This window comes from Morone saxatilis, unplaced genomic scaffold (genome assembly GCF_004916995.1).
Source record: "Morone saxatilis isolate NCDOM2014 unplaced genomic scaffold, NCSU_SB_2.0 Contig21, whole genome shotgun sequence".
NCBI lineage: Eukaryota > Metazoa > Chordata > Actinopteri > Moronidae > Morone > Morone saxatilis.
Genome location: NW_023339774.1, coordinates 4,316,528 through 4,328,768, shown reverse-complemented (window position 1 = coordinate 4,328,768; position 12,241 = coordinate 4,316,528). Strand labels below are relative to the sequence as shown.

Genomic DNA, 12,241 nt, shown 5'->3' with positions numbered 1-12,241 from the left:
ACAGTAGATATCTACTTAAACCCACTACCACACTCAAATTTTCATTCCACGCCTTTGGTTAAATGTTGATGGTTTATTTACATGTATATACACGACAATAAGGGTGCCATAACAAAAACATAAGAACATAAATAAAATGTGGTGAATTTCTTTCCAAAAATCAACATATACATAATACACGGAATTTCACATCGGGAATTACCTTAAAATGAGGCCTTAAATACATGCAGTACATACACAAGGTAGGATCGAACACATACCAAATACATTACATATTGTACAAGTAAACAGCAATATTCAGGGAAGACGTGTGCACACAGCTGACTGCTTGTACAGATCACATTCAGTTCCTCTGCATTATGGTGAGACTGTGAGCTGACAGCAAGTTTCAGAACCAGCTTCTTGCTGCTCAGATCGTTCTCTCACTGATGGAATTGACAAGCCAGGCAGCTTGTGGGGGAGGGGGAACTGTGTGAGCAACACTCCCAGCAACAGGCAACAAAGTGAGACAGAAGATAATAAACCTAATCAAATTGTGCTGGCAAGCAATGTCTTCCTCTGGGGGGAAAAGCAACAAAGCCGCAGTAGCAACTCCCTAAGCCCCGTTACCCATGACAGTTGCACAAAAAAGGTGCTTAGGGCATTACAGCCTCTTAGTTTCACCCGTTTATTAAATCTACACGTGTTGTGTGTGCACATGTGCATTAAAACATAACTCTGGTATAAATTTTCCTCGTGGCTCATTGTCTACCACTGATTGCACAATGTAAAAAGGCACACCATGTCCAAAGCACACACTTACTGCTCTGACTCTTTGTATTCCTAAAAGTATCAAAAATGTACAACCATAATCCATCCTGATGAAAAGGGGGCTCAGAATAATGAGGACTTCAGTGGTATTTATTATCTAGTTACAATCTACTTCCATTCAGTCCTCAGCTCTAACTAAAGGATCACTGTAGCAACAGGTGCCATTAAGTATGTAGTCTACCTATTATTCTCTTGTATGATTGTTCCCAAACCATGCTGCTATAACAGCGCCCACTCTTTAGAACCTGACTGCAGGGATTTGTTCCCATTCAGCCACAAGAGCATTGGTGAGGTCAAACACTTGTGTTGATCAGACCTGGCTCACAGTCGGTGTTTCAGTTCATCCCAAGGTGTTGCATGGGGCTGAGCGAGGTGAAGGCTCTGTGCAGGTCTTGTTCTTCCACGCCAGCGGACCTGGCTTTGTTCAGGAAGGCCCTGTCATGTCGAAACAAGAGCTTCCCCAAACGGTTTTCTAATATATCACTAAGATTTACCTCCATTGTAACCAAAGGGTCGAATAGACAGAGGTCTCCACATACTTTTGGCTATCCAGTGTATTTTATAATTTAGCAACACACAGAATAGATTGTCTGCTTCAGTTTCGTGAAATACTGCATTACAACGCAAGCAAGCAGTGCTTATTTTGAGGCTATTAGGAACACAAATGATAGAAAACTGGATTCTGGTGAGACCTGGAACATGTGCATGAAAATCTCTCAATTGCTTTTTTGATTTTGTACAAAAAAAAGGTGGCAACGAGCCAAAAGAAAAGTGATACCACCGTTATGCTTTAAATCTCTAATGGCAGATGAAGATTGCTCTCTGTTCCCGCGTCGTCGGCAACGTGGTAGCACAACCACTGGCTGCCTCTCCTCAGTTGACGCGGCATGCTCGTATCATCAGCAGCTGCAGCAGGATGAACAGCGGCGAGACGATGAGGCCGAACCACAGGTCTCTGGCTTGCTCCTGCTCCGCCAGCTTCTGGCACAGCAGCACCTCGCACACCAGCTTCAGGCTGAGCACCGTCAGCACCCAGAGGAGCCGCAGCACCGCGAGACGCTTCTCGTTCTCTTGGTAAAGACGGATGGACACGATGGCAGTGAAGTAGGTGCTGAGGCCGTCGGCAGCAAACAGTGGGACGAACACTAGCCACCAGCTCAGGGTGGGGGTGAACATGTCGGCTCGCAGAGCAACCAGCATGCTGAAGACCAGCAAAGCTAGCAGGTGGAGGAAGAGTTCGAAGGTGGCAAAGCCCAGCCACTGGACCAGTTCCCTCAGGGAGAACAGCATGGCTGAGGACAGCAGGGTCTTCAACCAGGGACGGACTGACAGAGGACGGCCGAGTCACGCACTGGGCAGCCCTGGTTAGGGGGCAGAGTGCTCCAGAGTGAGGGTGGCAGTGAGGAGTCACTGATACTGGCTGAACAGATGATCCACTTCACTCTTGGCTACATCTTCAACTCCACCCTGAGGAGGAGGATGGGGGGGGGGGTGACTGCAGGAAGTGTCTGAAGGAAACATAACATTACAAGAGTTAATATAAAGTGCTGCACCTGGAAGAACCAAAGAAGAAAACAACCAGGCATACACCCACACCCTACATGTCACTGAGAGTAGACGGGGCCCAAATTATACCTGACTAGATTAGGAAACAGCCAGTGAAGATAGGCAGTGATTGCACCTATCTGTCTCCATCACTTCATCACGGTCAGTCTAATACTCAGCCCGATCAGCCTCACTCAGATATGGCTGATGGCGGTACACTGACACACAGTTACATGAACGTTACATTTACAACGATGATACAGACTGTAGCCGAGATGCTTGTATTACAATGCAAGCTAACCACAGGCAGCCAGAGAGGAGACAATCTATTTAATAAACACAGCCAGCGTATAGGCACACACTAAATGTATTTTATATTTTACTTTACCTTAATAACAGCCTGCCGTTTTCTCCTCCATCTAGCTGCACGCCAATCTGTCAGTACACAAGGCTAACAAGCGGTTAGCATCGTAGCTTCGGATATTTCTTTTTTTTTTCTCGCTTTCTGGGAAGTATCGCGAGAAGGGCGAACCAGACTTGTATGGTGGCCGAAAAGATGCAAATTGTAAATCTTTTCCGGTGTTGTTGTCCGCGTGTTTTCCAACAGTCCTACCTCAAATAATAATAATACGGTGTGTTTTCTGTAAAACCTAAAAGCAATATAATAAAATACTTTAATTTAGGCTGTGTCCGTATATAGTTATGACTTAATGTAACCATGACTCCAGTCAGTAGGTGGCGGTAGTGCACCGTCACTTCGCCCGCGAAACGTCGGTTACAATCAAAGAAAAAAGTGTCCTGAGTGAGAAGACTGTGCCCATCGACTGAGCGTGAGTGGAGAGTCCGAAAGTCTCATCGGTACAGGTAATACACTGGCTTTATTTAATGTGTGTGCACTTTTTATTCATGTTTTTGGATTAGAGTCTCTCAGTTTTATGACATTAGTTGCTGCGGGTTGTGTTTATAGCTGTCCACATTCATTAAAGAGTTAATACGAAGGTGTTTTAGCAGCCAAGGTGACAAAACCACATCTCGTAACTCAGCCTGCTCTGGTTAATAGCTGGCGGCGAAAATGCGAAAGAAAAACACTCCTATGTCTGGTAAAAGACAGTTAGAGCGGTTATTACTAATGTGTTTAAAGGTATGTCCAATTAAATCTCTATGTAACAGAAATCGGTTGTTATCTTAAAGTTACAGTTTGACTTTTACTGCTGTTTCTTTTCTTCACATCTGAGGTCGTAAATGTATAGAGAGTATATGAATGCAGCGAAGATCAGATCATGTTAGCATGGCAGATAATAAGTGAGTCTGTTTATCACTTACTGTTATGTGTCCTGTATTTTCTTTCACTGTTAATGGAATCGGTGGCTGTATGTTGTAATTGTGACCTGCCAAATGACTGCCCGTGCAGATTACTACTACTACTACTCTCAACTGGTTCATCACACTTAAAGACAACATTTCTGTTGGATATTGTTGATGATTATATGACAAATGTATTAATAATAATAATAAAAATAATCAAATTTCATTTGATTTTGATGTTCAGAACAAAGTGTTCCAAAATGCAATCATTAGTTTGGGCAACAGAAATGTGGAAAATCCTAAAATGCCATCACAGTCTGATTTACTGAGTAAACAAAGTCAGTTAATGACTGATCGCACAGCATTGTATTTATAATTCAAGAAATGATCTTTGTCCAGCTGTGAGAAAATGTCATGGGTGCTCATGTGCATGTTGAGACAATGCTGAAGCATTACCCATTAACATAAAAGCTTTTTATTGAATGGAGTTTTACAACCTGCAGCCTGCTCACGCTGCAGTGAGGCCGAGCCAAGCTGCTGTTTGTAGGAGCAGCCTCACGCATGCCTGGTCAGTTTTAACGGTGACTGAGCTGATATGAGACACAAGAGTGTGAGAACGGCATTTTGGCTCTGACAGAAGAGAACCTGAGCTGTTCCCTGTGTTGCTCTCTGTGTTTTGTCACTAATGTACTGCCACATACTCTGTCTCAGGGTAAAGATGCAGACGCCAGCGGAATCCATCCTCCACAGCGGCTATTTCCACCCAACACTGCGATACTGGCAGACCTGTGTCACAGATTTAAGACCTGACAATCTCATCTACCCCATCTTCATCACGTAAATGAAACTTCTCTTTGTACCACAAAATTACACAAAAGGGCAAATAAATGATGTGTGCAGGAGGGGCTTGACTGATGTTACAGAGATCAGGGCTCAACAACTGTCAAATGACATTTGAATGTGTTCGCACCAAGAGAAGTGGAGAATAGTGTGATATTTTTGAAGTTACGCTTCAGTGGACTCTTCGTCACTCTCTCCTACAGCGACAGTGCAGATGCAGTGGAGCCCATCGGCAGCCTGCCAGGACAGGCCAGGTAAGACTAATTCATTCTATCATCCTCGTCCCATAACTGTGGTGTAAAGCACCTGCTTTTCTGAGCAAATTACAAAACGTATGTTGACTGAGGGGGATTAAAGTGTGCATTTAAACAAGGAATCTCATGACGCACACACAGTGTCACCCTGCAGCTGTGAGTTCACTGAGGGTGTTGTCTTTAGATAAAAACAGTCAGGCAGGGTGGACCCAAAGCCAAACACTGGACCTGGACCAAGATAAGAAGAGAATCCGTTAGATCTTTGTTGGTCACACAACAAAACCAAATGCAAACCCATTTTGTGTCTAAATTGCACACTTCCCTGTTGAAATTGAAACTGAAATGTGACATTTTGTGTCAGTATGTGTTAATATATAATTTTAGAGTTTTTAGTTTTTTTTCCCCTTGATTAAAACTTGATGAGAGGATCATTTTCATCGCGATTTTGAGTCTTCCCTGAAAGACCCTTTGGTGTTCTCATGTTTCATTCATGTTGTTTGTATTCCCAATCCACAGATACGGAGTGAACAAGCTGGAGAGCATGTTGCGGCCGCTTGTGGAGAACGGCTTGAAGTGTGTGCTGATTTTTGGTGTCCCTGCAAAAATAGAAAAGGTATATTAAACTAAAAGAAGGCGTTGCTTGCTTTCTCTTATCATTCATTTATGTAGCAGCAGTTAGGTCTTTCCATGTGTCCTTTTTTTCTGGTAAATGAGCAAATGTGCAGCTTTCTCATTTACCAAACGTATGTGGACTTGTGGTCATAAAGAAGCGTGTGAAGAAGGTTGTTATAGCAGCAGGTAGAATCCTGGCAGCAAACCTGTTTCTGTGCACTGAACACACTGTGATCTTCGTCTTTTCCCGTCAGGATGACAGAGGCTCAGGTGCCGACACAGACGACACGCCGGCTGTACTGGCAGTGAAGAAGATCAGGTATTTGTTCCCGGAGCTGCTGGTGGCATGTGACGTCTGCCTGTGTCCCTACACATCGCACGGACACTGCGGTCAGTGTCTCCTCTGATGATTTACCTTCTGTACAGAGCAGTGCTAAAAGGACAGAGTTATTGTGCAGCACATAATAAGATTTTGGATGTTTCTTTCTGTTGTTTTTCCTGCAGGTATCCTGAACGATGACGGTACTCTGAACAATGACGCCAGCTGCCTGCGCTTGGCAGAAGTGGCGCTGGCCTACGCTCGAGCTGGTAAATCTTGTTTCGTGTTTGTAAAGGTTGTTCCTCTTTGTGGAAAACAATAAGCACCACACTTCCTTCTCCTCAGCGAGCCTCTCTTTTTGATTTGAATTATCTATTAAAGTTGGGGTTTCCCCAATTGTGTTTATTTATTTACTTTTTTATTTATTGAGCCTTTATTATCACTTATTTTCAGTTGGTTCCTAGAGAGGCTGATATGTCTACATCTATGTCATTTTGGCTAAGAAACTGGAAAAACAAGCTTTTCAGTGCAAGCTTTGTGTGTAAATAAGTAGATTAGAGTATAGAATGTATTATTAGTTTATTTGTGTTCACATTTGAAAGTAGTTTTAAAGGTGCAGTGTGTTTAGGAGGATGGATTGGCAGAAATGGAATATAATATTCTTAGGTATGTTTTTATTACTGTGTTTTTGTTACCTTTTTTTGTGGCCACCATAGTTATGTTATCTCCTACATGCTTGGAATAGGAGTGTGAGGCGAGGGATTTGCAATCAGCAAATACACCATTAAATGCCACTGAATCCTGTTCCCTTAACCGACAACATCACAGAACCAGAGCTGTAATTTATTAGCAAAAATAAAACTGTTGAGCAATAAGGAAGGTTACTTTCTACAACTGTATAATTTTGCTGTCTTATAGATTGATTTCTTGTATTTCTAGACCACATATTTTAAATCTGACTAATTTAAGACCAATCAAACTAATAGTTTTTTAAAGAGGTCATCCAATAATGACTCACACGGGCGTGTGTTCTGCAGGTTGTCACATCATCGCTCCGTCAGACATGATGGATGGAAGAGTCAGAGCCATAAAACAAGCCCTGATATCCAATGGTTTGGGAAACAAGGTAAAGGACTGTGCAGACATCTGCAAACTAACTGAAGCATACTTTAAAGGAAGTGATCACGGTCTTACAAAAGAATGCAATGTGTCAGTCCATTTCTCAATACTTTCTCAGTAATGACTCCCTTAAAACCAGCTAGTAATATGCAGTTTCATTTTCATTTTAATCATTACATCATTTCCTAAAACAAAATGTAAATGTAAGATGTTTTTAAAAGTCGTTTTATAGCATTTTGTCTTTACATTCTTTCTCCAGGCTTCAGTGCTGAGCTACAGTGCAAAGTTTGCCTCATGTTATTACGGTCCTTTCAGGTGAGTAAATCACACTACAGCCGTCAACGTAAGACAACCCGACATACTGTAGCAGTTAGCAACCGTTTCTGTAGTGGTGAAAAAACATTTAAAAAAATGATTAATATTAACAGTTTGACACATGAGCACATAAGCACATAAGCTCCCTGTGCCAAACTCCCTTTAAGAAATATTACATATTAACAATTCCTAACGTGTCTGTAACAACATGTAACTCTAGAAACACAAGCTAAAGTGTCTCATATGTCCACAGTCTTCTTGTCAATTCGGCATAAATACAACCAGATGTTTAGTCTCCAAGATAATTTTCTGCCGTCAGTGCGACGGTGCTGTTGATGAGCCTGCAGGTTGCGTCACTGAACAGTTCACACAACGTGCTCCTCCTCATGGGAGCGAGCACCAATCTGCCTCTGATCTGGGGGCATTTGACGGCCATCTCGCAAAACAGTTGGCAAGTGGAAAATTAAATCGCGTAGTGTGAACTCGGCTTGAGCTCTGCAGGTTCAGGTGTTAACAGATCAGTGAAACAGCACTTTGAAGTGCGAATAGACTAAAGCTCCCTGCTGTGTTTGTATACAGAGATGCTGCACAGTCCAAACCTGCGTTTGGTGACAGACGCTGCTATCAGCTGCCTCCTGGAGCGAGAGGACTCGCCCTTCGAGCTGTGGTAAGTTGATGTGTGACGTTTGGGCTACAGGTGTTAGGTTGAAGCAGCTGTGGGAGATCTTACTCCTGTTCTGTGCTGCAGGAGCGAGACGTGAGAGAAGGAGCTGACATGCTGATGGTGAAACCAGGTCTGCCGTATCTGGACATCGTGAGAGAGGTCAAGGACAAGGTCTGTAACGCAATCAGTTAAGCGTATTTCACAAAATGTCATTTTTAAATATCATGGTGCCTTTTGGAGGAAGTGTCCACATTGTGAGGGTTATTTCTAACGTGTCTCTCTTCAGTTCCCCACTCACCCCCTGGCAGTGTACAACGTGTCAGGGGAGTTTGCCATGATGTGGCACGGAGCGCAGGCCGGAGCGTTCGACCTGCGGGCCGCTGTGATGGAGGCCATGACCGCCTTCCGCAGGGCAGGTGAGAGGGGAGAGGACAGGGGATTTAACGCTCAGATCACCTGAATAAAGACCGTCCACACTAAGTTGGCTGAATTTGAAGTTATCTTAGTCTCTCTGGTTTAGCCTTCCTAAGTCAGCGAGTGGTTTTTGCACTTTAGACAACGGGGAAATAGTTTTAATTTTCTAAGACCACTGACATTAAATAAATCTTTCAATTAAGTGCTTATATGTGATTCCGAATAAATAAATTTTTCAATTGTCTGACAACAGAAACATGTAAATAAGAACAAATAGATAAAAAGACATGTAGTATCTCACTTTTAGGCTGCGCTCACGCTGCCAGCCTTGGCGCTCAATTCGGATTTCTTGTGGCCAATATGAGAATATGCCATGCTCCTAAACTGACCCTCATGGACAAAAGATCAATAACATGTCACACAATGTCACATGCTGCACATACTGCGGGCCAGTGAAGTCAGTGTTAACGGTTTCATTTAGAAGTTGATGTGCAGTGGAACCTGTGAATTTGTGAGCAGATAACGAGGACCAGGAGAAAGTGTGCCAAATTTTAAATATGGCTTTTTGTGGAGCAATGGCTGCTACTTCTGCATGAAAGTGCATGTGGAGTTGAAGCAAACACAGACCGGTTACAATTCAACCCCTAAAATTTAGCTTGTCCTTGTCACCCCTCCACTGACTACCTCCAACGCAGCTGAGTGACTCACGCCAGCACAGAATTGTGACGAATGGTGATCTAGAGTGATGCAGAATTCTGATATGACTGTGAACTATGTTCACACTGAAAACACAAGAAAACACACATGTTAGTGGTAAAATTAGAATTGACAAGATCAGATTCCATGTCATTTGTGCGGTTGACAGTCAGGAAAGAAAGCTGTGACTCATATAAGTCACAGGCCATTTTTGTCTGCAGTGTTAACATAGCCTGAGTCAGCTTAAGGTCTGGGTATGTTGAAATAAACTAAATTATACAACTTGCATACAACTTGAGCTTAAGAAAAAAGAATGAATAGTTGTTCTGTATGGTCACACTTGAAGGTGGTGAGAAAAGCCTGCTGTCTCTGACACAACGATGGACAGACTGTGTTCTTGATTCATGATTTTGCACAGCGTTTTACACACAAAGAGTCAAAGAAGTAGTTAGGGTATGTGCAGAACAAAAAAAGCAAGGTTAGAACCTGCCTGCTATCATACCTCCATACACCTGGCCAATGCCTGATTGAACTGGGTGTGACTGTCAGATTCAGAAACGTACAAAAATGGTCGTACGCATCCCCCCCTGATTCCACTGTGGGAAACTGGGTTTCAGATGGTGTTAGACGATTCAAGAAGCGCTGCCTTTAAAGCATACTGGGGCCTTTAGGTGTACACGTACTGTCGTTCTTGCACTTTGTTCCAGTCAGAACTAGACAGATGGATGGATCATAGTGTGACCTGGTGTATCCCTGCAATTAAACACTCATTCGTGCCACTATAAATCAGTATCAGTTCAGCAATAGATGTAATCTGACTTTATGCTCATAGTTTTCCCTCGCTCTGTGATGCAGGTGCTGACATCATCATCACCTATTACACACCACAGCTGCTCAGCTGGCTGAAGGAGTAAAGAACCGAGATCTGAGGCCAAAGGACGGGTGGACATAGCGACGGGCCTAGAGACAGATCAACAGGCAGACTCCTTTTTAAAAGTATAAAGCTGCTGTTGACTCAGTCACACTAACAAAGAGCACTAAGAAATAAAATGTATGAAAGCAAGCAACCTGTTTACTTTTAGGCCTTCATTTAGCTTTTTCTGTTCAGTTTTGAGATAATAATTCAAATAGTATGACACGTGTTTATCTCGTGATCAGTTTTAAAGAGTTTTGAAGGGCTAATATGGAGCTAAACACTGAGAATGTAAACGTTGACAGTCTTGTTGGTGTTTTTCTAGCGGGAAATGTCTCCTGTGTGTCGTCGGGATCAGTGTGAAATGATCATCTCTCTTAACTTATGTGATTATGTAATGTATATTTGTAGGAGTCGCTGCCATACAAATGTCTGATATATATACGACTGCTGTCTCAGATTAACTACTATCAACCCCCAACATGCTCTTACTGAGAGGAAATAAAATATTTCATCCATAGCTACAAGAGTGTGTGTGTGTTTATTTACAGGTGATGCATGTTGAGTGATGAGCCTCCACGGTCTTCTTTACCTGTGCGTAGAAATCACAGTGCTGTATTAAAAACCTTTTTAGCACCACCTGTCTGTTATGCAACATCACAGAACAGCAGTTTAAACAACCTGAATCTCATTTTGTGGGAGTTCAGTGGATCTTGATACCCCTCTTGTTCATAAAGTACGTAAGTAAATCTTAAAATCTTTGCTGATCTGCACGTCTACAGCTGATTATATTAAACTGAAACCATAAAGTGGAATGGAAATGGAATCTCCCATTAGATTCTGCTCTTGTGTTCTTTACCTCGGTGTGCAGCTTGGGTGATGCTCTCTCTTTGCACACTCTGCACCTTCAGCAACAAGTCTTCTTCAGGGAGTTAAACAGAGATCAAACAGCTCTTTGTTACAGCAGTAATACAACAATATCTTCCAGTTGGGCCAGGATTTGTTTTCCTAGAGAGGGTCATCAGACATATAAAGACTCCAGCAGGTGGCGTAGTTTGGCCCTCAAAACTCATCAAAGCTGAATTAATGCGCAGCAGAGTGAACTGTTGATCTTTAATTAAATGGAATTTCGGTCATGTGCGCGCTACCAATGTAATTTGTCTGATCATAACTAAAAGTGATACTCCCTCTGCTATTCTTCTGGCAAGAGGATATAAAAATGTATTTATTTTGGACACATGGTTATAATGCCTTGATTAATAATTGATAAAATCGGTGAAATTGTGCGCCTGACTTTGCAATGTCAACTTTGCTGCGACATTGTACATCATCGATCAATTATTGTGCATTTGGGATATTTAGCTTACTGTGGTCATTATAACATGGGTTACCTCATTCTGAGATGGATGTCGTTTCATAACGTTACCACAACACCCGATGTGCAAACATTTTCTTCTTATACCCAATTTCAGTGTTATTCAGCGACGGCCATGAAAGCGATTAGTGTTCTTAAAAATACTTTCCAACAACAACAACAACAACAAGAGCAGAGAAACACAGGTGATTTAACAGCCCTATTTATGACTTTAGACATTGCTTTGTACAATGACAGAGTACATGTTTTGTATTAGAAATGCGGTAGACACCGTGGCGGTTCCAGTGTGCGTATTTACGCACGGACTTGATACACCTGTCCGACACTGCAAAGGAAGCGCAAGTATCCTTCATCATCCGTCTATCATAGACCGCCTTAATCTCACTGAAAGCTTTATTGGCATATGAATCTGTTGCCAATAAGCAGGTGGACTTTAAAGAAACAGTTGCTTTGCAAACAGTCTGACATTCAAAAATCAACTGATTCTTTATTCCTTGTACAAAACACACAAAATACAATCCAAAAGACAACAGTACATCTCATTTAATAAAACATACTTTGGTTGATGAGGTTCTTAATATAATGTTGAGAGCACATTTTTTTTAGAATAATACTTTTCATCATCCACGCAGCATTAATCTCAAGATTAACTGTGAAATTATCCATGAATTAGACTAAATATACATTTAATAAAAAAATGTGTTCAATTGCTTTGGAGGGGGACTTTACCATTCCCTTGAGCCATAATCCAAGGCAAGGCCAGCGGGAGGAGCTGTTCAGTCTCTTTGAATGATAGGCCTATCAAATGAATCGATCAATCAATCTACAGCGCCATCAACGAGCAGCACCTGTCACCAACAATCTGTGAAAACCCTGGTACAAACCCCTGATGTTCCACCCTCAGACACTTTAAATATATTAAAATGAAGAATCCATTAAAAGATGTACATGCGTAGATCCTTAAAATCATCCCGAGTGGCTCAGCAGCATTTCTGCACTGCACTGCACTCTGTGAACTGGCCGGCAGGGGGCGACTCACGCCCGTTTTGAGAGCTTTAAT

General features: G+C 42.3%; 2 protein-coding genes across 2 annotated transcripts; one reads left to right on the top strand and one right to left on the bottom strand.

Moving 5' to 3' along the window:
• Nucleotides 1-63: 63 nt before the first annotated feature.
• tmem203 (transmembrane protein 203) lies at nt 64-2,875 on the bottom strand. The gene is made up of 2 exons (XM_035667928.1): nt 2,744-2,875; nt 64-2,318 (listed from the first exon to the last, which is right to left on the bottom strand). Exon 2 carries the CDS (start codon nt 2,098-2,100, stop codon nt 1,684-1,686), a length of 417 nt encoding a protein of 138 aa, XP_035523821.1. The 5' UTR covers nt 2,101-2,318; nt 2,744-2,875; the 3' UTR covers nt 64-1,683.
• A 200-nt stretch (nt 2,876-3,075) lies between these two features.
• On the top strand, nt 3,076-10,330 carry alad (aminolevulinate dehydratase). The gene is made up of 12 exons (XM_035667927.1): nt 3,076-3,219; nt 4,372-4,497; nt 4,704-4,754; nt 5,271-5,367; nt 5,621-5,756; nt 5,871-5,954; nt 6,723-6,811; nt 7,064-7,119; nt 7,699-7,786; nt 7,868-7,954; nt 8,070-8,199; nt 9,749-10,330. The coding sequence occupies exons 2-12, from the start codon at nt 4,379-4,381 to the stop codon at nt 9,805-9,807; spliced, it is 996 nt and encodes a 331-aa protein (XP_035523820.1). The 5' UTR covers nt 3,076-3,219; nt 4,372-4,378; the 3' UTR covers nt 9,808-10,330.
• Nucleotides 10,331-12,241: the final 1,911 nt, after the last annotated feature.

Excerpts from the sequence above, each read along its gene's own strand:
- tmem203 (XM_035667928.1), bottom strand. The coding sequence starts at position 2,100 with ATGCTGTTCTCCCTGAGGGAACTGGTCCAGTGGCTGGGCTTTGCCACC.
- alad (XM_035667927.1), top strand. The coding sequence starts at position 4,379 with ATGCAGACGCCAGCGGAATCCATCCTCCACAGCGGCTATTTCCACCCA. Across the intron at positions 4,498-4,703 it reads ATCTACCCCATCTTCATCAC|CGACAGTGCAGATGCAGTGG; the intron begins GTAAATGAAACT and ends TCTCTCCTACAG. Across the intron at positions 5,757-5,870 it reads CACATCGCACGGACACTGCG|GTATCCTGAACGATGACGGT; the intron begins GTCAGTGTCTCC and ends TTTTTCCTGCAG.